Genomic DNA, 27,482 nt, shown 5'->3' on the forward strand with positions numbered 1-27,482 from the left:
CGCCCAGGAGCAAGATGACCGAATAGGAACAGCTCCAGTCGCCAACACCCAGCGCGAGCGACACAGAAGACCAGTGATTTCTGCATTTTCAACCGAGGTACTGGGTTCATCTCACTGGGGAGTGCCGGACGATCTGTGCTGGTCAGCTGCTGCAGCCCGACCAGCGAGAGGTGAAGCAGGGCGAGGCATTGCCTCACCTGGGAAGCGCAAGGGGGAAGGGAATCCTTTTTCCTAGCCAGGGGAACTGAGACACACAACACCTGGAAAATCGGGTAACTCCCACCCCAATACTGCGCTTTAAGCAAACAGGCACACCAGGAGATCATATCCCACACCTGGCCCGGAGGGTCCCACACCCACGGAGCCTCCCTCATTGCTAGCACAGCAGTCTGCGATCTACCGGCAAGGCAGCAGCGAGGCTGGGGGAGGGGCGCCCGCCATTGCTGAGGCTTAAGTAGGTAAACAAAGCTGCTGGGAAGCTCGAACTGGGTGGAGCTCACAGCAGCTCAAGGAAACCTGCCTGTCTCTGTAGACTCCACCTCTGGGGACAGGGCACAGTAAACAATAACAGACTCAGCAGAAAGCTCTGCAGACGCAAACGACTCTGTCTGACAGCTTTGAAGAGAGCAGTGGATCTCCCAACACGGAGGTTGAGATCTGAGAAGGGACAGACTGCCTGCTCAAGTGGGTCCCTGACCCCTGAGTAGCCTAACTGGGAGACATCCCCCACTAGGGGCAGTCTGACACCCCACACCTCACAGGGTGGAGTACACCCCTGAGAGGAAGCTTCCAAAGCAAGAATCAGACAGGTTCACTCGCTGTTCAGAAATATTCTATCTTCTGCAGCCTCTGCTGCTGATACCCAGGCAAACAGGGTCTGGAGTGGACCTCAAGCAATCTCCAACAGACCTACAGCTGAGGGTCCTGACTGTGAGAAAGAAAACTATCACACAGGAAGGACACCTACACCAAAACCCCATCAGTACATCACCATCATCAAAGACCAGAGGCAGATAAAACCACAAAGATGGGGAAAAAGCAGGGCAGAAAAGCTGGAAATTCAAAAAATAAGAGCGCATCTGCCCCGGCAAAGGAGCGCAGCTCATCACCAGCAATGGATCAAAGCTGGACAGAGAATGACTTTGACGAGATGAGAGAAGAAAGCTTCAGTCCATCAAATTTCTCAGAGCTAAAGGAGGAATTACGTACCCAGCGCAAAGAAACTAAAAATCTTGAAAAAAAAGTGGAAGAATTGATGGCTAGAGTAATTAATGCAGAGAAGGTCCTAAACGAAATGAAAGAGATGAAAACCATGACACGAGAAATACGTGACAAATGCACAAGCTTCAGTAACCGACTCCATCAACTGGAAGAAAGAGTATCAGCGATTGAGGATCAAATGAATGAAATGAAGCGAGAAGAAAAACCAAAAGAAAAAAGAAGAAAAAGAAATGAACAAAGCCTGCAAGAAGTATGGGATTATGTAAAAAGACCAAATCTACGTCTCATTGGGGTGCCTGAAAGTGAGGGGGAAAATGGAACCAAGTTGGAAAACACTCTTCAGGATATCATCCAGGAGAACTTCCCCAACCTAGTAGGGCAGGCCAACATTCAAATCCAGGAAATACAGAGAACGCCACAAAGATACTCCTCGAGAAGAGCAACTCCAAGACACATAATTGCCAGATTCACCAAAGTTGAAATGAAGGAAAAAATCTTAAGGGCAGCCAGAGAGAAAGGTCGGGTTACCCACAAAGGGAAGCCCATCAGACTAACAGCAGATCTCTCAGCAGAAACTCTACAAGCCAGAAGAGAGTGGGGGCCAATATTCAACATTCTTAAAGGAAAGAATTTTAAACCCAGAATTTCATATCCAGCCAAACTAAGTTTCATAAGTGAAGGAGAAATAAAATCCTTTACAGATAAGCAAATGCTTAGAGATTTTGTCACCACTAGGCCTGCCTTACAAGAGACCCTGAAGGAAGCACTAAACATGGAAAGGAACAACCGATACCATTCATTCCAAAAACATGCCAAAATGTAAAGACCATCGAGGCTAGGAAGAAACTGCATCAACTAACGAGCAAAATAACCAGTTAATATCATAATGGCAGGATCAAGTTCACACATAACAATCTTAACCTTAAATGTAAATGGACTAAATGCTCCAATGAAAAGACACAGACTGGCAAACTGGATAAAGAGTCAAGACCCATCAGTCTGCTGTATTCAGGAGACCCATCTCACACGCAGAGACATACATAGGCTCAAAATAAAGGGATGGAGGAAGATGTACCAAGCAAATGGAGAACAAAAAAAAGCGGGGGTTGCAATCCTAGTCTCTGATAAAACAGACTTTAAACCATCAAAGATCAAAAGAGACAAAGAAGGCCATTACATATTGGTAAAGGGATCAATTCAACAGGAAGAGCTAACTATCCTAAATATATATGCACCCAATACAGGAGCACCCAGATTCATAAAGCAAGTCCTTAGAGACTTACAAAGAGACTTAGACTCCCATTCAATAATAATGGGAGACTTCAACACTCCACTGTCAACATTAGACAGATCAACGAGACAGAAAGTTAACAAGGATATCCAGGAATTGAACTCATCTCTGCAGCAAGCAGACCTAATAGACATCTATAGAACTCTCCACCCCAAATCAACAGAATATACATTCTTCTCAGCACCACATCGTACTTACTCCAAAATTGACCACGTAATTGGAAGTAAAGCACTCCTCAGCAAATGTACAAGAACAGAAATTATAACAGACTGTCTCTCAGACCACAGTGCAATCAAACTAGAACTCAGGACTAAGAAACTCAATCAAAATCGCTCAACTACATGGAAACTGAACAACCTGCTCCTGAATGACTACTGGGTACATAACGAAATGAAGGCAGAAATAAAGATGTTCTTTGAAACCAATGAGAACAAAGATACAACATACCAGAATCTCTGGGACACATTTAAAGCAGTGTGTAGAGGGAAATTTATAGCACTAAATGCCCACAAGAGAAAGCAGGAAAGATCTAAAATTGACACTCTAACATCGCAATTAAAAGAACTAGAGAAGCAAGAGCAAACACATTCCAAAGCTAGCAGAAGGCAAGAAATAACTAAGATCAGAGCAGAACTGAAGGAGATAGAGACACAAAAAACCCTCCAAAAAATCAATGAATCCAGGAGTTGGTTTTTTGAAAAGATCAACAAAATTGACAGACCACTAGCAAGACTAATAAAGAAGAAAAGAGAGAAGAATCAAATCGACGCAATTAAAAATGATAAAGGGGATATCACCACCGACCCCACAGAAATACAAACTACCATCAGAGAATACTATAAACACCTCTACGCAAATAAACTGGAAAATCTAGAAGAAATGGATAATTTCCTGGACACTTACACTCTTCCAAGACTAAACCAGGAAGAAGTTGAATCCCTGAATAGACCAATAGCAGGCTCTGAAATTGAGGCAGTAATTAATAGCCTACCAACCAAAAAAAGTCCAGGACCAGATGGATTCACAGCTGAATTCTACCAGAGGTACAAGGAGGAGTTGGTACCATTCCTTCTGAAACTATTCCAATCAATAGAAAAAGAGGGAATCCTCCCTAACTCATTTTATGAGGCCAACATCATCCTGATACCAAAGCCTGGCAGAGATACAACAAAAAAAGAGAATTTTAGACCAATATCCCTGATGAACATCGATGCAAAAATCCTCAATAAAATACTGGCAAACCGGATTCAGCAACACATCAAAAAGCTTATCCACCATGATCAAGTGGGCTTCATCCCTGGGATGCAAGGTTGGTTCAACATTCGCAAATCAATAAACATAATCCAGCATATAAACAGAACCAAAGACAAGAACCACATGATTATCTCAATAGATGCAGAAAAGGCTTTTGACAAAATTCAACAGCCCTTCACGCTAAAAACGCTCAATAAATTCGGTATTGATGGAACGTACCTCAAAATAATAAGAGCTATTTATGACAAACCCACAGCCAATATCATACTGAATGGGCAAACCTGGAAAAATTCCCTTTGAAAACTGGCACAAGACAGGGATGCCCTCTCTCACCACTCCTATTCAACATAGTGTTGGAAGTTCTGGCTAGGGCAATCAGGCAAGAGAAAGAAATCAAGGGTATTCAGTTAGGAAAAGAAGAAATCAAATTGTCCCTCTTTGCAGATGACATGATTGTATATTTAGAAAACCCCATTGTCTCAGCCCAAAATCTCCTTAAGCTGATGAGCAACTTCAGCAAAGTCTCAGGATACAAAATTAATGTGCAAAAATCACAAGCATTCTTATACACCAATAACAGACAAACACAGAGCCAAATCAGGAATGAACTTCCATTCACAATTGCTTCAAAGAGAATAAAATACCTAGGAATCCAACTTACAAGGGATGTAAAGGACCTCTTCAAGGAGAACTACAAACCACTGCTCAGTGAAATAAAAGAGGACACAAACAAATGGAAGAACATACCATGCTCATGGATAGGAAGAATTAATATCGTGAAAATGGCCATACTGCCCAAGGTAATTTATAGATTCAATGCCATCGCCATCAGGCTATCAATGAGTTTCTTCACAGAATTGGAAAAAACTGCTTTAAAGTTCATATGGAACCAAAAAAGAGCCCGCATCTCCAAGACAATCCTAAGTCAAAAGAACAAAGCTGGAGGCATCACGCTACCTGACTTCAAACTATACTACAAGGCTACAGTAACCAAAACAGCATGGTACTGGTACCAAAACAGAGATATAGACCAATGGAACAGAACAGAGTCCTCAGAAATAATACCACACATCTACAGCCATCTGATCTTTGACAAACCTGAGAGAAACAAGAAATGGGGAAAGGATTCCCTATTTAATAAATGGTGCTGGGAAAATTGGCTAGCCATAAGTAGAAAGCTGAAACTGGATCCTTTCCTTACTCCTTATACGAAAATTAATTCAAGATGGATTAGAGACTTAAATGTTAGACCTAATACCATAAAAATCCTAGAGGAAAACCTAGGTAGTACCATTCAGTACATAGGCATGGGCAAAGACTTCATGTCTAAAACACCAAAAGCAACAGCAGCAAAAGCCAAAATTGACAAATGGGATCTAATTAAACTAAAGAGCTTCTGCACAGCAAAAGAAACTACCATCAGAGTGAACAGGCAACCTACAGAATGGGAGAAAATTTTTGCAATCTACTCATCTGACAAAGGGCTAATATCCAGAACCTACAAAGAACTCAAACAAATTTACAAGAAAAAAACAAACAACCCCATCAAAAAGTGGGCAAAGGATATGAACAGACATTTCTCAAAAGAAGACATTCATACAGCCAACAGACACATGAAGAAATGCTCATCATCACTGGCCATCAGAGAAATGCAAATCAAAACCACAATGAGATACCATCTCACACCAGTTAGAATGGCAATCATTAAAAAGTCAGGAAACAACAGGTGCTGGAGAGGATGTGGAGAAATAGGAACACTTTTACACTGTTGGTGGGATTGTAAACTAGTTCAACCATTATGGAAAACAGTATGGCGATTCCTCAAGGATCTAGAACTAGATGTACCATATGACCCAGCCATCCCATTACTGGGGATATACCCAAAGGATTATAAATTATGCTGCTATAAAGACACATGCACACGTATGTTTATTGCAGCACTATTCACAATAGCAAAGACTTGGAATCAACCCAAATGTCCATCAGTGACAGATTGGATTAAGAAAATGTGGCACATATACACCATGGAATACTATGCAGCCATAAAAAAGGATGAGTTCGTGTCCTTTGTAGGGACATGGATGCAGCTGGAAACCATCATTCTCAGCAAACTATCACAAGAACAGAAAACCAAACACCGCATGTTCTCACTCATAGGTGGGAACTGAACAATGAGATCACTTGGACTCAGGAAGGGGAACATCACACACCAGGGCCTATCATGGGGAGGGGGGAGGGGGGAGGGGGGAGGGATTGCATTGGGATTTATACCTGATGTAAATGACGAGGTGATGGGTGCAGCACACCAACATGGCACAAGTATACATATGTAACAAACCTGCACGTTATGCACATGTACCCTACAACTTAAAGTATAATAATAATAAATAAATTTAAAGAAAAATTGTACACAAATATCCATAGCAGCATTATTCATAATAGCCAAGGTAGAACCAAGCCAAATGTCATCAGCTGATAAATGTATAAGTAAAATATTATATATCTATACCATTAAATATTCAGCCCTAAAAAGGAATGAAGTACTGATTTGTGCTAAAACATAGATGAACTTTTAAAACTTTATGCCTTGTGAAAGAAGCCAAAGATAAAAAGCCAAATGTTGTACGATTACTTTTTTCATAGTCTTAAATTTTTATTGTAGATTTCGATCTCCAATTATTTATACATAGTATACATAGTTTGTACTATATAGATATACAATTGAGTTTTGCATTTTGACTTTCTATCTTGAGACCTTGCTAAACTCATTTATTAGTTCTAATAAGGTTTTTTTTTTAACATTCCCATAGTGTTTTCTATACAATCATGTCATCGTTGAAAAATATAGTTTTAATTATTCTTTTCTTACATCTACCTTTTACTTCTTTTTAAATTATACTTTAAGTTCTAGGGTACATGTGCACAATGTACAGGTTTGTTACATATGTATACATGTGCCATGTTGGTGTGCTGCACCCATTAACTAGTCATTTACATTAGGTATATCTCTTGATGCTATTCCTCCTCCCTCCCCCTACCCCACAACAGGCCCTGGTGTGTGATGTTCCCCTTCCGATTACATTTTTATGGCATTTCCAGAACAGGCAAATTTAACAGAGACAGAAAGTGGATTTGTGGTTACCAGGGCTAAAAAAAGGAAGATTGAGTAGTGACTGTTACTGGGTATAGGGTTACTTTTTGGGGTGGTAAAAACATTCTGAGATTTGAAAGTGGTCATGGTTATGAACATGCTAAAACCCACAAATTGTACACTTTAAAATGATGAATTGTATAGTATGTAAATAATATCATAATTTATAGAAGGATTAGACAGGAGTAAATGGGGAATATGTACATGTTCAGTAAGTTTGATCATTCTGGGACTGACATAGCAAAGAACTACAGCAATTCCAAGATAGGAGGTTATAGTCAGCTACAAAAATGTAAAAATAAAGGAATCAGTGGAGAAACAGAAATTGCAAAAAAAGTTGTATAAAATCAGAGAATTTACATCTAACTGCACACCCACTAATCAAAATAGAGAATACTAGGGTTTTGAAAATTCGGATTGGCTGAAGTTTTGTTTACTCTGAAGTTCAGAGTGATCTAGACTTTCCAAAGTTCAGAGCCAGGCCTTTTAATGAAATGTCCTTGCCCCTTCATATTGATAGTATCTATTAATAAAGGCTCACAGGAGATTGATATATCAATAAGACACAATATTCATGAAGCTTCCCCCGGATAAATTATATTACAAAATGCAATGTATTTTCTATAACACAAGTGATTCTGTGATCAGAAAACGGCTTATGTGTTTCAGTAAAGTGGTGTTCCATGGGACAAGTGGAATGGGTAAGACTGCAGTAACTGGGTGGTATTTAGCACTTTGTTGTCTTCTGACTCGGCTCATACTTGGAGCAGCACTATTTAAAGGAATCAATTCCCCTGCCAAGGTAATTTGAAAAACATATTAGATAGTGATATAGCAGCTTTTCGATTTCATTGTAGTTCATTGTCAAGCATTATCAAAAGCATTTTTCTTTCTATAATGGAAGGATTCAAATATATGAAAAACTTTCTAAGCAGTCATCTTAAGCTGTAAGTAAATATATAGGATCTTTGTGGTTTTTTTTGTTTGTTTTTTTGTTGTTGTTTTTGGGTGTTTTTTGTTGTTGTTGTTGTTTTGAGACAGAGTTTCACTCTTGTTGCCCAGGCTGGAGTGCAATGGCGCGATCTCGGCTCAGTGCAACATCTGCCTCTCAGGTTCAAGCAATTCTCCAGCCTCAGCCTCCCAAGTTGCTGGGATTACAGGCATGCGCCACCACGCCAGGCTAATTTTGCATTTTTAGTAGTGACAGGGTTTCTCCATGTTGGTCAGGCTGGTCTCAAACTCCCGACCTCAGGTGATCTGCCTGCCTTGGCCTCCCCCAGTGCTGGGATTACAGGCATGAGCCACCGCGCCCAGCCCGGATCTGTCTTGCTAAATACAAAACAAACAAACAAAATAACTACTACTACTAGAGTTGCACAATTACTCAAAAATTGGACCCTTTTAGCTGATACAGCATTCTGAGGCTTGAGAGTATATTATAAAATTTCCTCTCCTACCATATAAAGAAGCATTTTGAATGGAATCATCTATTGCAATGTTTGGTTTGGAAAATCTAGATCCTTGTTCTATAGAGTAATAGTATCAGGAATCCCCTAGTTGGAGAGAGAGAGAGAAATATGTGTGTGTGTGTGTGCGCGCACGCGCGTGAGTGTGTGTGTGTATACACACTATGTATTTATTCTCTTAAATATTGCCAAAATGTACACAGAACATTTTCTCTCAGGGAAATGGCCTCTTTTGAAAAAAATTCTGTTATATTTTCTCACTTAATTGTTTACTTTTATAAACTTTCAGGGAGAATAATGGTGATTTAAGAGAACAAGATGAAATTTTCTCCGTGAATAGTTGCACAATACCCAGAAAAAAAAGTCTATGTGTTTTTAACTAGTCAGTGGAAATTTCCATAAGGTGGAAGACAGGAATAACTGGAGATCTTATCTTTGTATTCTCAGTACAATATCCAGCACATTCAATTAATGTTAAGTTGTAATGAGACAATGCTGTTACATCACAAAAATACTGTGAATATCACAAATCCAGTGAAAACTTCCTAAAATGTTTTAGTTGCACATTTTTTAACCCCTTGGTTTCCTTTTGATGTTAATATTGAAAGCGTCCATTAAAGGCCATTTACCCAGGCAATTAATTTTTATTGGTCTCTGAATGACTTGTTTAAATCATCTCCTTGGTTGTATTATAAAACATATGGATCAAGGAAATCATCCACATTAAGGCAAAGCTGGTCTCAAAGGCAATCTGCTCATCTGGAACCATGTGTTATCTAGTACAGAAGCAGTGTACTTGTATGTGTGCTATCAAACTTTCTTAATGGTAGCTGCAATAACAGTAACAAGTGTCCAGTATTCACTTCAATATGCTTTTCTGGGATTTGGATATCTACTAGAAAATATTTTCCTTCGTCTTGAAAGCTGAATATATACTAACCACTGCAGGGTTTAAAATCATTTCCCGCCTCACCTCAATGCAGTAATTTACTGAGAGAAGACATTCAGTCTCCTCAGAAACGTATAAGGATATTTTTAGGAAGGCATTCAATTTAGATCCCAAGTTATCACTGCTGATGTATTATTTATTTGTAACCTAAACCTAGGAAATTCTAATTAATACATCAAAGTGTTTTTTAAATGGATCATTTGAGAGTTGTGAGAACACAAATAAGAAATTATGCTAACTTTGCTATATCATCAGACCCTATGAAATTCCAGTACTTTATTTAAATAATCTCAACTTGCTAATAATTTTACTTGTGTACAATTATATATCATGATTTAAAAAATAACATTAATTTTTGGTTACTTTTTTTGATGGGTGTTATGTTTACAGCTCTTTTCCCCTATGTGGTCCTACTCATCTTGTTAGTATGACGTGCAACTCTGGAGGGTGGTTCAATAGGCATTTCATACTATATTGGAGCACGGTCAAACTTTACAGAACTTAGGGAAGCTGAGGTGAGTCTTATTTCAGATTTCAAACTATCTGAGGAGGTAAATCTTAAAAACAAATGCCAAAACTCTTTGGTTCCATATGAATATCATAATGTAGTAGCTTGCAAAATACATACAGCTAAATTGATTAGTTTCTATCCACTAGGATGTCTGATTTAGCTAATATTTAACATGCCATTAATTCTCTTTTGTTGATGGTGAGATAATTTTCAGAAATACGATTTTAAAATTCATTTTTATTCATTTAAACAGATTCTATTTGACCAACAAAATTTTGGGTTTATTAATCTGAAAAATAATATTGCATTCATAAATATCTGCAAGTTGATGACTAGGACTATGTGTTTTATTGGATAAACTCGTAGTAGCTTTAGAGACTACTGTTGAAAGTTTAATAGTCTAACATACATTTTAATTTTCTTCAAAATTTAATATCCCCAAAATATTGTCAAGTTTTGCCTAGTGAATTGTGAAGTTAAAACATAAATATGACATGGATTAAGCATTCCATAACCAAAATTGTTACTTATACCAAAAGTCTAACATATGCCATGAATAAGAATTAGGTAACACTCTTTTAACTTTACCTTTAGATAATGGCTGAGTGTATCACTGGTATGTAATATCATTTACAATTTTACTGCAGAGAGTATTAACAGTAAGTGTACTACAGATAGTATGCTTCTATCAGTATGGCCTAGAATGCTTTCACTTTTTTATTAGTCACATCACATTCTTAGCACACATTAAGTTCTGTTCAAGTAAAAACCTATAATCTTATGTTGAAATCAAGAGACACTATGTTAATAGTATCTGCCATACTAGTAGTACTATTCAAAATGGATATTAGTTTTAGTTTGCTATAGTATTCTTCATGGAACTCATGCCAATTTCCAGCCATTGCTGTTTTCTTTTCTAAATACTTACAAGAGGATATGTAATTATTTCTTGTAAATGTTTTGGTAAGCAGTGCCAAGTGTATGAGATATTAGTTGTGGAAATCTGTCATTTGTTTACAATTACCTTTCTGAAAATTGAAATGTCAATCATTGGTCTTTGGTTACATTTTCGTGCTCAATAATTTTCACTCAATGATTAATCACATAGCTTTAAATCATTTTAGATATATGGAATTTTATGATTATAGTCTTGGAGCTTAATATACTTTGATGTGTCCACAGGCCATCTTAATTTGTTTCTTCATTTATCTTGGGCCTTACTCTTTTTATCCCTGTTGGTTAATCTCTTCCCCATTTGAAGACCATTTTGGATGGTGAATAAGAAATAAAACGAAAGTTGGGATTCATCACCTTCTCTGTGTTAGGTTACTGAAGAAGATAAAATACGCTAATGCACTTGGAAATAGTAAACTTTTTAATAAATATGAGCTAATATACGATTATTTCAATTATTTCTGTTACATTATACTACCTTGTTATAGTTGCCACATTTTCCCTAAGAAGTAGATTCACCATTTTCTTTAAAACTCACGATTTGAGCATAGTTGAAAAGCACCTTTGATATTCTTTTGGTGGATTTTAAAAGCCCAAGATATCCGGGTTTTGTACTTCCTTGAAACCACTCTGAAAAATTTATATGATGCTTTTTTATAGGCCTGTGTTTCAGTATCTCTAATACCTTAAAAAAATTAGAGTGAAACCTAAAGCTCCTTGTGAAACATACAATTTAATATTCTCACCCTCTGCTTTCCAACACAACACAACCCAACTCCTTTTTTGGGTTTGTTGGCAATAAGAATTGTTTTTCTTAGATTTTTTTTTTATTCCTCACAATCTATATTCTAAACAGAGAATTATAATCAGGTGTCTTTCCTTTTCTTTGAATATCTGAAATCCATTGAGATCTCCAGGAGAGTAGAGAACCATACAAATTTATAGATAGAGAGGTCTTCAGGAATGCAGAAATTACTTTTCTAACTACCTCATTACAGTGATGAAACTAAAACCAAGATAGATTCAAATTGAGCTAAAAGTGTACAGCCAATTATTGCAATTTGAATTAGGATTTCCTAATCTCTAATGTAATAATATTGTATATGGATATGAGATTCATAGATATGGAGATTAAAATTAAGTTTGCAATTTCTTTTCACTTTTGTTTGCAACCTAGGTACACATCATGGTATGCAGTAGCATTCTTACACAACACAGAACTGCCACACTCCCAGCTCCCCTGTCACACAGGCACACATAATGTATCAAGCAAAAGAAGCTCAGAGACCAACCTGAGCATGCTGCTTATCTCTTAACATGGACAAGAGCCTAAGAAAAAACAGGGCATTTTATTTCTAATATGATTTTCTTAAATATAAATAAAATAACCTTGATCTATCCCAAAACAGTTTTCTATGGAACTTGAAAACTGATTGTAAATTTTATTCGAAAAAGAAAAAGGTCAAAACCCCAAGGTGTATCTGATGTGAAAAGGACTTGTCCTACCAGATATGAAACAATATTTATAATACTGTACTAATTAAAATAGTGAAGTGTTAGCATAGGTATAGACATATAGGCCAGCAGAACAGGATCGTAATCTCAGAAATAGATTAAAAAACAAATGGAACTTGGTATGAGGCAGAGATGGCAATGCAGATCAATAGGAAAAGGGATAATCATTCAGTTGATAGAATTGATATCTAACTGATTTAATCGATAATATCAATTATCCTTGAACAATTGATATCCCATTTAGGAAACAACATCAGTTGGAAATTTCACATATCATTCACATATCACATATATTGATATGCACAATGTCAATATTAGGTGAATTGAAAATTTANTCACATATCACATATATTGATATGCACAATGTCAATATTAGGTGAATTGAAAATTTAACAATATAGGCAAAACTTTAATTTCTTTAGAAGAAAATATAGAATAGTAACTTTATAACCTTGGGCTAAGCAGTTTTTAAAAGTAACAGAGGTCAAGGGCAAAACATATAATCAAAGATGGATACCTTCATTTTCAGTAAACCCCCAGCAACTGTGGTTAATCAAAGGACACAATGTTAAAAGGTAGAAAATGTAAGCCACAAATTGGGAGGAAAAAAATCAACATATATAATAGACAAAGAATTAGAATCCAAATGAAATCAATACTTATTAGAAACCAAGTGACACAGGCCAAATCAAAAACTGGCAAAAGACATGAACAGGAATTTCACAGAAAAAAAAAAATCCTATGGAAAATGAAGTGTTGGCAAGTATGTGGTGGAATGGCAACCCTCACACCCAGCTAGTGGGAGTGCANAGTGTTGGCAAGTATGTGGTGGAATGGCAACCCTCACACCCAGCTAGTGGGAGTGCAAAATGGTATATCCACTTTAAAGAACAATTTGGCAAGATTTAGTAAAAGGGGGGAATATGTATACTTTTAAACATCACAGTTCCACACCTACATATGGGGAATATAAAAGAATGTTTACAGCTCTATAACAGGAACATGGTGAATGACCTAAATGTCCATCAACAGGAGAAAGGAAAAATCGTGACATATGCAATTTGGCAATAAAGAATGATTAAAAGAACTATGTATATTTAATATAAACAAATGAATTTGCTTACATTCTTTCATTTTAGAATCATAAAGTGGACATTTTATATAGTTCAATTTTCTGATGGATAAATCTCACAATACCAAATACAAAAGTGCACGTTGTATATGTTTACACGCATTAAGATAACTTTTCTATAAATTCCAAAACATTCAAACCTAAGTATAAAAAAAAACAAAGAAATGATCAACACAAAAGTCAGGATAGCAATTACCACTGGAGGGTGGTAGGGTGATGTAATCAGGAAAGGACAGTAATATTTTGTTTCTTAAGCTGAGTAGTGGGCATTTGGGTGTTCATTTCACTGTTATTTATAATATATTAATTTGCATATGTGAGATACTATGCAAATAAGATATTGTGTATATGTTTTAAAATATTAAATTATTTTCTCTTACAGATTTGGGTAGATATTTTACTCCCTTTCAGTGGCTTGGGGTGACTTAGTTGCTCTATTATATGACAATAAGGTCAAAAACAACTGCTTCTTTGATGCCATTGTAGTTTTTTTGACAAACTATCTCACTAGTGTTTTGCTGGATTTGCCATTTTTTCTATATTGGGCCAAATGGCTCATATATCTGGAATGGAATTTTCTCAAGTTGGAAAATCAGGTATATAATACCATATATTATCAACTCTGATTAATTCAATGTATCTCACTTATGAAACTCTAATACAGTTTATAGAAATTTACTTAAAACAGTCATAATTTAGAGTATTGTGTTTTCTTTCTCACTTTCTTTTTGTACTAGGGTTCTCCAGAGGGACAGAAGTAATAGGATATGTGTGTATATATACGTATAAATATATATGTATGAATATATAGATATGTATAAATATATATATAAAGGGGAGTTTATTAAATATTAATTTACATGATCACAAGGTCTCACAATAAGCTGTCTGCAAGCTTGAGGAGCAAGGAGAGTCAGTCCGAGTCTCAAAACTGAAAAACTTGGAGTCCAACGTTCGAGGGCAGAAAGCATCCAGCATGGGGGAAAGATGTAGGCTGGGAGGCTAGGCCAGTCTCGCCTTTTCACGTTTTTCTGTCTGCTTTACATTCTCTGGCAGCTGTTTAGATTGTGCCTACCAGATTAAGGGTAGGTCTGTCTTCCCCAGCCCACTGACTCAAATGTTAATCTCCTTTGTCAACACCCTCACAGACACACCTAGTATCAATACTTTGCATCCTTCAATCCAGTCAAGGTGACACTCAGTATCACTCATCACAGTCTTATATAATTTGGTTGCTTTAATAACATAATAATTCTTAGATTATCTGTGTAAACAGGAGTATATTAGGAAAACATTGCTTAAGAAAATAGAATGTTTTCCCAAATTTTGTTTAGTCCTTAACATGAACCACTTACTGTACAACTACAAGGTTCAGACATCATGTTAAGCACTTCCCATACATTTATGAATACATATAAAATGTATATAAACATGGACAGAATAACATATATAATCCATGGTAACAATTGCCTCTAGAGAAAAATGTGAATTGTATCAGGAAGAGAAAGACAATATACAAATTCCTTACATAAAATTACAGTATTGGGACTGAATATTTAAAACATATGAACACTGTAAAGGTAAGAGAGTCAAGTGACTTTGAGTGTCCAGCTTTAAAGAAAACTTAGTGAACTCCCTAACTTTAACAAACAAAACAACCAAATCCAATGTTTTTATAAATGAAAGTGAAATAGTTGGTAAAGAATTTACGTCATAGATTGTGTTGCCAAATAAGATGAGATTTTTCTAATACCTTATTTTTTAAATGTTTAAATATTGGTAACTAATTTAAAATATCATACATTTTTGTATGTTTTGATTTGGCATTCATTGCCTATCCAGAAGCTCTAGTGCAACTACTAGGCGGTCCATTTTAGATCATATTGTTTTTTGCAAGCTTTTAAATTTGGGTCTCGATTCTCGGTTTGCTTCCGAGAATATTTCCAGCGTTAACATATTACTCATATATTTCATTTGTGTTTTCTCTAATTGACAACACGCTTTTATTACCCATATTGCCCCCTAGCTGTTAATTTCAGAATGACCTTTCTGAAAGCTGTTTTAACTTAAATTTAAATACAGAAAAATACTTGATACTCAAAAGGAATACACATTAATATTTTATCATACTTCTTTCAGCTATTTTAAAAATAAACTGTTGCAGGTGAATTTGAAGTCCCCTGTCTTTCTCTCCCTGATACAATTCATATTTTTCTCTAGAGACAATTGTTACCATGGATTGTGTATGTTATTTTGTCCATGTTTATATACATTTTGTATGTATTCAAAAATAACATATACATTTTTAAATTTTCACATAAATGTGAAGTTTCATAGCACATGTATTACTCTGAAAGCTTTTTTGCATTAATTATGAATTCAGTTGATACATAGGTATATAGATCTAATTAAATCACAATCTCTTTGTTACCATAATATTGGGCATTTGAATAATTTAATTTAAAAAATTACACACACTGCTGCAATGATCATACTTGTACATAGTTCTATGCACATATAGGGATTTACCTAGGTTATATGACTAGGGAAATTCTGAAAAAAATGTTCATCCTACCACTTTCTCATATAAAACAGTTTCATAGTTTACTCTGTTTATAGGATAAAATCCAGAGTTTTCTTGTTGACTTTTAAAGTCCTCGAAACTCTCAAACATCTTTTCTGATATTTTCATTCACACATCTTTCTACTCTTGGCCAGTTACCTATTTCATGGACACATTGATTTCTAAACCTAGAATCCTTTCTGTCGTTTTCACACCACGGATTCAAATATTTACCTTATTTAAAAGTCCTATTAGAATTCTTCCTTTTAGATGATTTCAGCTGACAGAGGAATGTTACCTTACAATTGCTATCAATGAAAAATCATATAAAACAGACTGAAAACAACAAATAGAACTGCATTCAGTTTCCAGCAGAGCCAAGTGATGAAAAGAAATGACCCTATGGGTTTTTAAAAGCAAGAAGCAGGGCTCAGAGTCTCTACTCAACATCTATTTGTAAATTTGATTAATAGACGTGGAATTCTGTGACTAACAGCACTGGCAAATAAGTTGATCTATAACATGTCATTTATCCCCCTCTGAAGAAATGATCATAACAATTCAAGATTTATTTCCCAAAGTGATGAAGAAAATGATGGTTTCCATAATTCTGGGCTGCTGCTTGGTTTTGTTTCTCCCTAGTCTTGTCGGTGTGACTCAGGTATACTACAGCATTTTTTTCATAGACAAATTATTAGTTGGAACATACTTTATAAACTAACGAAAGGAACGAAGTCTTAAGAGGTTGCTTAGTGACAAGTCCAGGTCTGACTTGGATCAAGGTTTTCTGAGTTTTAACCCATTTTTCTCCATTATTACTTTCCATAAATCTATTTTGCAGATGAGGAGGCCGAATAATGGACAGTTACCTCAGTTGCAATAAGATTGCAGACTTTAAACACTACAGATACAGATACTACATTTCTTGGCAACCACTACAGAACACACAGACATTGCATACCATTCTGATAATCAACTATTCGAAGTGCTTGTTTTTTTTTTTTCCAGTGACTCCATATAGATTGAAAGATTTTTGAGATATTTAAAGCCACATTTGGGTTTACATCTGAAACATTCCTTTACACATTTTAGCAGAAGTGAAACTAAGGAGCATATGTCAAGATTAAATTAATAGATTCAATTGGAATACCTCAGCAATCATAAAAACAATTAAAATATACTTAGAAGTAATCAATATTTTTTTGGTAGGCTGGAATTTACTGGATTCATCTGATTGACCACTTCTGTGCTGGATGGGGCATTTTAATTATAGCTATACTGGAACTAGCTGGAATCATCTGGATTTATGGTAAATAGTAACTATAAAATTATTTTCAAGTTTTATTAAAATAGTTTAGTTTGACTTATTTTCATTATGTTGACCTAATTATACTATTAATCTTTATACCATTATAATAGTAAAGTACAATATACTGGACAAAATATATTATGAAGAAAATGTAGTTACAGGTGTATGCTTCATTGTTGTACTACAGAAAAATGTTTAGACGCAGAAAGATAATTGATGCCACAATGGTTATTGGAAGAAAATATCAGCAAACATTCAATGTACTCTTTGTCTTGTTTAGGAGGGAACAGATTCATTGAGGATATAGAAATGATGATTGGAGCAAAGAGGTGGATATTCTGGCTATGGTGGAGAGCTTGCTGGTTTGTCATTACTCCTATCCTTTTGATTATAAGTAATAATATACCATGACATTGGTATCAATAATATATACATTCTAAGATAAACTTAGTAATTCACATTGAAGACAAAAGGCAAAGTAATTTTGTAAGTGAATGATTTTCAAGTTTTGCAGTATTTATGGATGGTGCTTCTAAGTTGCTTCAATTAAAATGCCTTTGCAGTATTATTTTGAGACCATCAATTTAAACATTTACCATTTGAGAACATAAACAGGTTCATACAGACTTAAAAGTTGTCAATAATTTAAAATTTATCAATAGAATAAATGAAAATAAATCATGAATTTTCTCATTCCCTAAAAAATATGTTGAGTCAACAATAATGTTCTTAACCATTCTGCCAGGCACAGAAAACACAGAGATACATAAGGCCCACATCCTGCCTTCAAGGAATTCACTTTCAATATACTAACTGCTGAAAAACACCAGTCATATTTTAATTCACATTTTATCTCTTAACGAGGCAGGTATTTGGCATCTGAAAATAAAGAAACTGACCTGTGTCAACAGGGGCAATGGTTTATGTTAATAAATTCAACAATTAATACTATTTAGGAGCTGAGGTAAAGCAAAAGTTGTCTTACTTGAGAGACATAACATATAGACTTAAAATCTTCAAATAATATTTTAGGACAGTAGATGGCTGAGCACCAAAATAAACACTACACTGGATGGAGAATGATTATGAACTAGAAATAATGATGGTGGGGTGGAGCAGTGTCAAAGCTTCATAGATCTGTTTTGGTTTTCATTGCCTTCATGCTTCAAAGGTTTTCCTAGAAAAGGCTATTAATTAATTCTATCCACGATTTGCATCAAATCTAAAGTGTCATATTTGTTTGCAGAGAGGATTACATTTCTTTAACATTATGAGATCAATTTCAAAAAGTGAGCAGTTTAGAAGTAGACGTGCTGAATTGAAATATTTGGATACTCCATATTTTTGCTAAATGACTTTGAATATGCTGCTAAATATTTTTATTTGACAAGCCTCCATAATAAAATAAGCCCCCTTGTCAATTTAGATGTCTAGCTGGACCTCTTAACAAGCTAATATTCAATGATTACATAGGTTTGACACCTGATTTTAATCGAAAATGCAAAAGTATTACGTATGAAATGATTTACATTGCCATCTATTGTGTATTGAACTCCATTATCCCTCAGTTATTCTCTTATAGTTAGGTACATTTATAATACTTATAAAATACATTTAAATTTCTGTAATTAAATTAATGGAATGAAGCCATTGAATTTTTGATATGGTTTGGCTCTGTCTCCACCCAAATCTCATTTTGAATTATACTCCCATAATCCTCATGTGTTGTGGGAGGGACCCAGTAGGAGATAATTTGAATCATGGGGGTGGTTTCCCCCATACTGTTCTTGTGGTAGTGAATAAGTCTCATGAGATATGATGGTTTTATCCGGGGTTTCCGCTTTTGTATCTTCCTCATTTCCTCTTGCCACTGCCATGTAAGAAGTGCCTTTCACCTCCTGCCATGATTCTGAATTCTCCCCAGCCATGTGGAACTGTAAGTCCAATTAAACCTCATTTTCATCTCAGTCTCATGTATGTCTTTATCCTCAGCGTGAAAATGGACTAATACAGTAAATTGGTATCAGTAGAGTGGGGCATTGCTGAAATGATACCTGAAAATGTGGAAATGACTTTAGATCTGAGTATCAGGCAGAGGGCTCAGAAGAAGACAGGAAAATGTGGGAAAGTTTGAAACCTCCTAGAGAGATGTTGAATGGCTTTGAAAAAAAAATGTTGAGAGTAATATAAACAATAGGGTCCAGGCTGAGGTGGTCTCAGATGTTGATGAGGAACTTGTTGGGAACTGGAGCAAAGGTGGCTCTTGGTGTGTTTTAGCAAAGAGACTGGCAGCATTTTGCCTCTGCCCTAGAAATGTTTGGAACTTTGAACTTGAGAGAGATGATTTAGGGTATCTGGTGGAAGAAACTTCTAAGCAGCAAAGCATTCAAAAGGCGATTTGGGTACTGTTAAAAGCATTCCATTTTAAAACAGAAACAGCATAAAAGTTAAGAAAATTTGAAACCTGACGATGCGGCAGAAAATAAAAACCCATTTCAAGCTGGCTGCAGAAATTTGCATAAGTAACAAAGAGCCAAATGTTAATCTGCAAGAAAATGGGGAAAATGTCTCCAGGGTATGTCATAAGTCTTCATGGCAGCCCCTCCCATCACAGACCCTGAAGCCTAAGGGAAAAACAAATGGTTTCATGGGCCGGGCCCAGGGTCCCCATGCTGTGTACGGCCTTGGGCCTTGGTGTCCTGTGTCCCAGCCGCTCCAGCCATTGCTAAAATGGGCCAAGGTACACCTCAGCCCATGGTTTCAGAGGGTGCAAGCCTCAATCCTTGGCAGCTTCCATTTGGTGTTGAGCCTGTGGGTACGGAGAAGTCAAGAATTGAGGTTTCGGAACTCCCACCTAGATTTCAGAAGTACGGAAACTCCTGCAAGCCCAGGCAAAAGTTTGCTGCAAGGTTGGGGCCTTCATGAGAACCTCTGCTAGGGCAGTATGGTAGGGGAATATGGGGTTGGAGCCCCCATACAGAGTCCCTACTGGGGCACTACCTAATGGAGGTGTGAGAAGAGGGCCACAGTCCTCCAGACCCCAGAATGGTAGATCCACCGACAACTTGCACCATGTGCCTGAAAAAGCCGCAGACACTCAATGCCAGCCTGTGAAAGCAGCCAGGAAGGGGGCTATACCCTACAAAGCCACAGGGTCAGAGCTGCCCAAGACTATGGGAACCTATCTCTCGCATCAGCATGACCTGGATGTGAGACATGGGGTCAAAGGAGATCATTTTAGAGCTTTAGAATTTGACTGCTCCGCTGGATTTGGGACTTCCATGGGCCCTGTAACCCCCTTGTTTTGGCCAATTTCTCCCATTTGGAATGGCTGTATTTGCCCAATAACTGTACCTACACTGTATCTAGGAAGTAACTAGCTTGCTTTTGATTTTACAGGCTCAGAGGCAGAAGGGACTTGCCTTGTCTCAGATGAGACTTTGGACTGTGGTCTTTTGGGTTAATGCTCAAATGAGTTAAGACTTTGGGGGACTGCTGGGGAGGCATGATTGGTTCTGAAATGTGAGGACATGAGATTTGGAGGGGACTGGGGGGGAATGATATTGTTTGCCTCTTTGTCCCCACCCAAGTCTCATCTTGAATTGTACGCCTATAATTCCCACATGTTGTGGGAGGGACCCGGTAGGAGATCATTTGAATCAGGGATGCAGTTTCCCCCATACTGTTCTTGTGGTAGTGAATAAGTCTGCTAGATCTGATGGTTTTATCAGGGGTTTCCGCTTTTGTATGTTCCTCATTTTCTCTTGCTACTGCCATGTAAGAAGTGCCTTTCACGTCCTGTCATGATTCTGAGGCTGCCCCAGTCATATGCAACTCTAAGTTCAATTAAACCTCTTTTCTTCCCAGTCTCGAGTATGTCTTTATCAGAAGCATGAAAATGATTAATACAATTTTAAAATTAAACTGATAGATCTACTTAAAAATATTCTTACAATGTATTGCTTTCTCATTGATTTTAGTAAAACAAAAACAGCTAAATAGGGTGTGTAAATGCATGTGTGTTTTTGATGTGCTAAAAGGGGAGCTTTGTGCAGTGGGAGAGAATAGAAGCAGTTCCTAAACAAGGAGAAAAGTGTGCCCATTAAAATGTACTTCACATTCTCATTGTATTAATCTATATACTGGTTAACTTATGGCATAAAATAAAATCACAGTATTATAAATCAAAGAGAAACGCTCAATAACAGAATATTTTAGATATTGTTTTACTTTGTATCTGATATATGGTCTAGTATTTTCTTGAAATATATGTTGAACAAGTGTTTGGATTTATAAATATATGACAGCATTTTGGAAAAATTTATTCCATGTAAAAAAAGTTATTTATTTAGGTTCTTTTCATAGTTATCTTCTGGCTTGTTACTAGATTATCTCAACTGCTTGAATGTATTTTCATATTAATTATTTTTGATAAATCACATCTAAAGAACAGAATCAAATTGCTAATCATTAGTGCAATAAAGTTGAATCTTTAGCTTTGTCTTTGCATATTTCACTTTTACAGGCAATATTTGTCTGGTAACTAATGCAATTCCATAGACCTGATTATGGCACAATTCCATACCCTGACTGGGGAGTTGCTCTAGGCTGGTGTATAATAATTTTCTGCATTATTTGGATTCCAATTATAGCTATCATAAAAATAATTCAGGCTAAAGAAAACATCTTTCAAGTGAGCGCATTAAATTTTTTTATATTTTATACAAATTACTTATGATTAAAGTGAAGATTACTCACACTATGTAATATGAGAACATATAAGATGCAATTAATTACTCCTACTTCTTCGCTACTTCTATACCTGACAACCATCTGTTACTAGTGTATAACATGGTATTATATTATGTATATATTTGCTGTGTTTCTCTATACTAGATTATAAGCTCCTTGTGGGAGAAGTCTGGTCTTACTTGTTGCTGTATAGCTGGGCCTTGCTACAGTGCTTAGCATATAACAGCTATGACATCTATACCTGTGCTGAGTTGTCCCTGAAGATGTCACAAAGCAAATGACCTGTTTGGTTTATATCCATAGTCACTACTTTTGAACCCGTATCTGGTTATAATATATATTTTAATAGTGTTTTTATACTGGAATAAGCCTGGTAAATATCTGGAACTCAATCTAGACCCTGAGTCACCTTTCTTCCATGGAGGTCTAAGGGGATAAAGTTTGTCATGATATCTCAGTAGGACAATGACCACGTAGGCTCAGGAGTCTTAGATTTAAATAAATTAGCAAGTCCATACAACAATGGATCCAATTCAATGGTTTGATCCTGGAACTTTTTTCCTTTGTTCTTGAAACATATCCCCGGTACACACTGATTTAGATCTTTACCTCACACTCATCCTAAGGCCAGGATGGAAATGTCTGAGAATTCAGTGAAGGTACAAATTAGACACACTGTTACTCTAATGGGTTCACATACTTTGTTTTGAATTCATTTACATACTCAGTTATTTTGGTTTAGTAGTTAATATAGTTCTATTAACAACTAGTTACATTTGACTATACTTTTATCTTGGCAAACTGTGCATTATTAAGAATTTAGATGATTGCTTTTTACCTTTCTATGATTCTTATTTTTTGTTAGTAAAGAAAAAAATTTAAATGAAAGTACAGTTCAATATTTACTTGTTTATAGATCATGGCACTTAAATTCTAAGACAATAATTTTTTTTTTTTTCATTTCAGTGCCTTGTAAGTTGCTGCAGACCAGCTTCTAACTGGATTCCATACCTGGAACAACATTGTGGGGAGAGATATAAAGGCATGATATATCCCCCAAAAAAGACTGACAGTCAAATATCTACTGTTAGTGGCAGCAGAAAACCAGAATGAGATCTCATTGACAAAATATATGATTGTATAATGTGATTTTTTTTAAGAATAGAGGGAAACGTTTTTATTTGTATGTTAACCGAGTAGGGAAATGTACATACTATTTTCATGATAGTGTGATTTTTCTCACATTTAAACAGGAATGCAGTATAAAAATGTGAATTTCTTAATGCTTAGCCATGTGATTATATTTCTTTTCAGATTATCTATCTGAAAAACACACACATACATACATAACTGTCTCTATATAATAATTATATTTTTGTAAATATTATAATGCTTTTCTAATACATTGAAGGCTTTTTGGGGCTAATTGCTTTGACATATTTGCATTTTCCATTATACAAGTTTTAAAATATTATTTACTTGTATTTTCTTAATATAAAATATTTCTTTTCCACAAGTCTGTGGGGAATATAAATCAATACTTTTTTTTAAAAAAGCATTAAAACTGAAGGCCTCACTTAATTAGAAATGTCATAAATATATGCAAACATGGACTATGTATACTATAAGAAGACTGTAGTTTAATATTTTTATCCAAATATGTTTAAAAACTTCAAGTGTTTGTTACAGTTCATGTTTTCTGTGTGAAACTTATAGTTAATGTTCTTTATAAAGAGTGACATAAGAGAAAAGTAAGGATTCTATGGCCAGTAAGTAAGAAATCTAGAAAATGAAATATTGAGTACTTCCTTTCCCATATACAATCTTACTTCCTTGGGTCATTTGGGACAAAACTAGCACCCATTTAATTTCTATTGTGTTTCACAAAATTAAGAGTTGTTCATTATACCCTCTGAAATATATGTTTAATTTCAAATAGCATATGGACCGAAATATTAATGAGAAAATGGCTTTAATCAAATCTAGCATTTTATGACTGTGATACCCAGCTGCTAGAGTGATGTTTGTCTTATATGAGTAAGATATTACTTACAGGTGACAACTTACTTACATACTATTAGAAGATAAACTTGTCAAACTTGTCAAGAATGAGAAAAGTGAAATTAGAAGTCCTATGTCCTAGTTTCCTTACAAAGGATAATTAAATATATTACTAAGAGCTTTACATATTTATTCTATATTGTTGACAACTGGTTTAAGCATCACAGCCTATGATGATAAACACTGCCTACATATATAAAGAACTTTTCATCAATTCTTAAGGTTCATAGGCTTCAGGGAACATATAAAACAGAAATTATATGGAATATTTTCTCTGTGTACTTCTACATGCATTTTTCTAGGGAGAGAGTCCATAGTTTTCATCAGAATATCAAAGAAACCTGTGACCTAAAGAAGTTTAAGGACCACATACACTACTGCTGACATTTTGTGCTTGGCAAATGAGTGACAATAGCAGGAATCATTTTTCTTAAATATTTTAAATTGTTTTCTCTTAGTCATAATTGAACATGAAAGGAGTAAGAAATTAAGGCATTTCTTTAATTTATACTGGTAATTTATTTAGAGGGGAGGGGACAGGAAAGTAGGTAAATAGGTAGGCCTCTAATTGAACCACCTCAGTAAGTTATGAACATATATATAAGATGAAAGTGTTTGACATTCTGAGGGTTTCCCTTGAAGGCAGGTCAAATGCTATTAGTAAACTTCAACAGATTGTTAATTTCTTAGATACAAGATTTTATAAAACAATATTTGAAAACAGATGGCTAATTAGAGGTTAGAAATACTTTTCCTTAATTTTAATCCACATTATATTACATGCATTCTACTACTACATTTTGGTACTATTTAAGGAGTCCAATTTTCTACATGTGACTTTTGCAATTCAGGGAAGATTTGGGCATTTTATTTTATTGTTTAAACTTCATTTTATTTTATTTATTTTTATTTATTTATTTTTGAGAGAGAGTCTCGGTCTGTCGCTCAGGCTGGAATGCAGTGGTGCAATCTCAGCTCACTGCAACCTCGGCCTCCCAGGTTCAAATGATTCTTTTGCCTCAGCCTCCCAAGGAGCTGGGACTACAGGCCCGTGCCACCATGTCCAGCTAATTTTTTGTATTTTTAGTAGAGACGGGGTTTCACCGTGTTAGCCAGGATGGTCTTGATCTCCTGACCTCACGACCTGCCGCTGTGGCCTCCCAAAGTGCTGGGATTACAGAAATGAGCCACTGCACCCAGCTGATTTTAAATGAAAGAATATCTAATTGGGAAAAGTGTGAAGGGAAAGAAATCTTTTTCAAAAGCTGACCACAAAGAACAGTTAAAAGTTTTTGTCACTATCTTCACAAATGTGTAAAGCACAAATCTTAACATAGTGCTTGGCATATTGTAGGGTGTTCCATAATAGTTATTATTATTATTACCCTGGTTCAACAGTGGCAAGAAACAGCATTCTATATAAGGGAAAACAGTTCCATCAAATCCCACTTACTTTAATGCAAAGTAATTTATGGAGACAATTTATAGTATTCTATTGTAAACCATTAGTGAAAATTGGTTTTCACAGTTGATTGAAATAAAAATCACTATATCTCAACTATATTCTGTTTAATGTAGCTTATTTATTTTTAAAAAATAAACTTTTGAACGGTTTTTCTTTTTCTATTGTGCTTACATTCCTTCCCCAGTAAATATATTTTAGCAACATGTAATCAATTATCTAAAGTATAAGTAAGAAACTCGATAAGTATCTGGTTTTTTTTTTAATCTGACTTGGTATCCCCTCCCTCTTAAAAAATAATTCATTTAGTATAAACACACAATCAAATGAATCTACTCAAAGTGTCTTTAATGATTTGCACCACTGGCATTACATCCTGTACGCTTTTAGGTGGATTTCCGGTGACCTGATGCACCTCTCAAACCCTGGCTAACTAGAATATATTCCAGTTCAGCCATTTTGTATTCCACCCTCTTGAGGTTTACCAATAGTCGCTTCTGCATGTCTATCGAGTGTGGGAAATTATTTAAAATATCCCGAGAGAGGTTGTTGAATGAAAGATTGTTGTCTGTATTGCTGTTAATTAACCCAGTAGAAGAGCGTCTTAGTAGTGCAAAAGCAGTAGAAATTGATGACATTTCACCAGTGTTTCTCTGTAAAGGAAGGGAATTACACATATGTAGTTTATCGAATTAAGCAATTTCCAAACTACCAAAAAACAACTTGTTTAATCTTGGTTACCAAAATAAACTGATTTCCGCTAATATGTAGAGATTAAAAATGTATTGAATTACTACATTAACTCAAACATACATTCTTCCAAAATCAGACTGAGAAAAAAAATTTATGAAAGTAGCCGTTAGTGCCGAAGTTCCATATCCTTTCCTTACATTTCCTGAGCAGCCTAGTAGGTAAACATATGAACCCTGTCTTTGACTTATCTAAAAGCACTTCACTTGTGACTTTAACACCAGAAAATTCACATTTACACTCGAATTATTTGTGAATACCCGGAAAGCACCCTTAAAATAAAGATGGCGAGATCAGCAAACAGACACATTGGGGAGGAAATGCAAGAGAAGAAAGAGAGAAGGTAAGATTCTTAAAGTGGGAGATGGTGGTGGGGAATGGGCACGGACAACTGCACTTTCCTCTCCAATGAGTGAAAAGCTGACCACATTACTTAGGGACTTGGGGCTTTTTAGAAGAGACCACAACTGTCGAATCACTGGTCAGAATACAGGAATTGCGGAAGTGAGCGGGTAAAAGTCTGGGGCTCCTTCGAGCGACAAAGAGGAATGAGATGATCTCCCCTTACCTCTCATTTTATTGTATTTTACTCTCTTACATATACACACTCCCCAGTCCACATACTTATCTAGCTTCATCTAATTCAAATCTCCCTCATATTCACCGTTACCTGAAAGCGATATTTCCAGAAGACAATCATCAAGGCACACAGAATGCTGCTCGCTAGGAGTAAATAGATGTTCATGGTTCCTCTTCGGCCTCTTCTCCCTTCTCGGGGCGGACCCCCTCAGCTGGTAGTAGGCCCCCTAGTCAGCCTGATTTGGGAAACTTCAGGCCAGGATACTATGTGTCTTGCACTGCCTGGTGCAACTGGGATGCTCTGTGTTGTCCCGCTTTATACACTGCTGAGGACGCGAGACCTCACAGTTGGGCACGCACGCGGAGGTTCTGCGCCACAATAAGATGACGTAAAAACCGGCCCTGCAGGAAACCAGGCGGCACTTAGTAACCGTCCACCTGGTTAGCGTCAGGTCCTTAGAGAGGAGAGTGAAAGACAGTGAGGAAGTGTGGGATTTCTGGGAAGCTGAAACGTGGTAGAAGTATAGCCTCCAAATGGATTGGTTAAATAGAGTATTTTAAG

General features: G+C 36.1%; 1 protein-coding gene and 1 pseudogene across 1 annotated transcript; one reads left to right on the forward strand and one right to left on the reverse strand.

The window, feature by feature from the left end:
• Window positions 1-23,181, forward strand: part of LOC112615245 — an 82,278-nt pseudogene extending 59,097 nt beyond the window's left edge.
• A 2,741-nt stretch (window positions 23,182-25,922) lies between these two features.
• On the reverse strand, window positions 25,923-27,213 carry LOC112616455 (kita-kyushu lung cancer antigen 1 homolog). Its single transcript, XM_025373432.1, has 2 exons — window positions 27,012-27,213; window positions 25,923-26,244 (listed from the first exon to the last, which is right to left on the reverse strand). Exons 1-2 carry the CDS (start codon window positions 27,084-27,086, stop codon window positions 25,978-25,980), a joined length of 342 nt encoding a protein of 113 aa, XP_025229217.1. The 5' UTR covers window positions 27,087-27,213; the 3' UTR covers window positions 25,923-25,977.
• Between the last annotated feature and the right edge of the window lie 269 nt (window positions 27,214-27,482).

This window comes from Theropithecus gelada, chromosome X (genome assembly GCF_003255815.1).
Source record: "Theropithecus gelada isolate Dixy chromosome X, Tgel_1.0, whole genome shotgun sequence".
In the NCBI taxonomy this organism is placed as follows: Eukaryota; Metazoa; Chordata; class Mammalia; order Primates; family Cercopithecidae; genus Theropithecus; species Theropithecus gelada.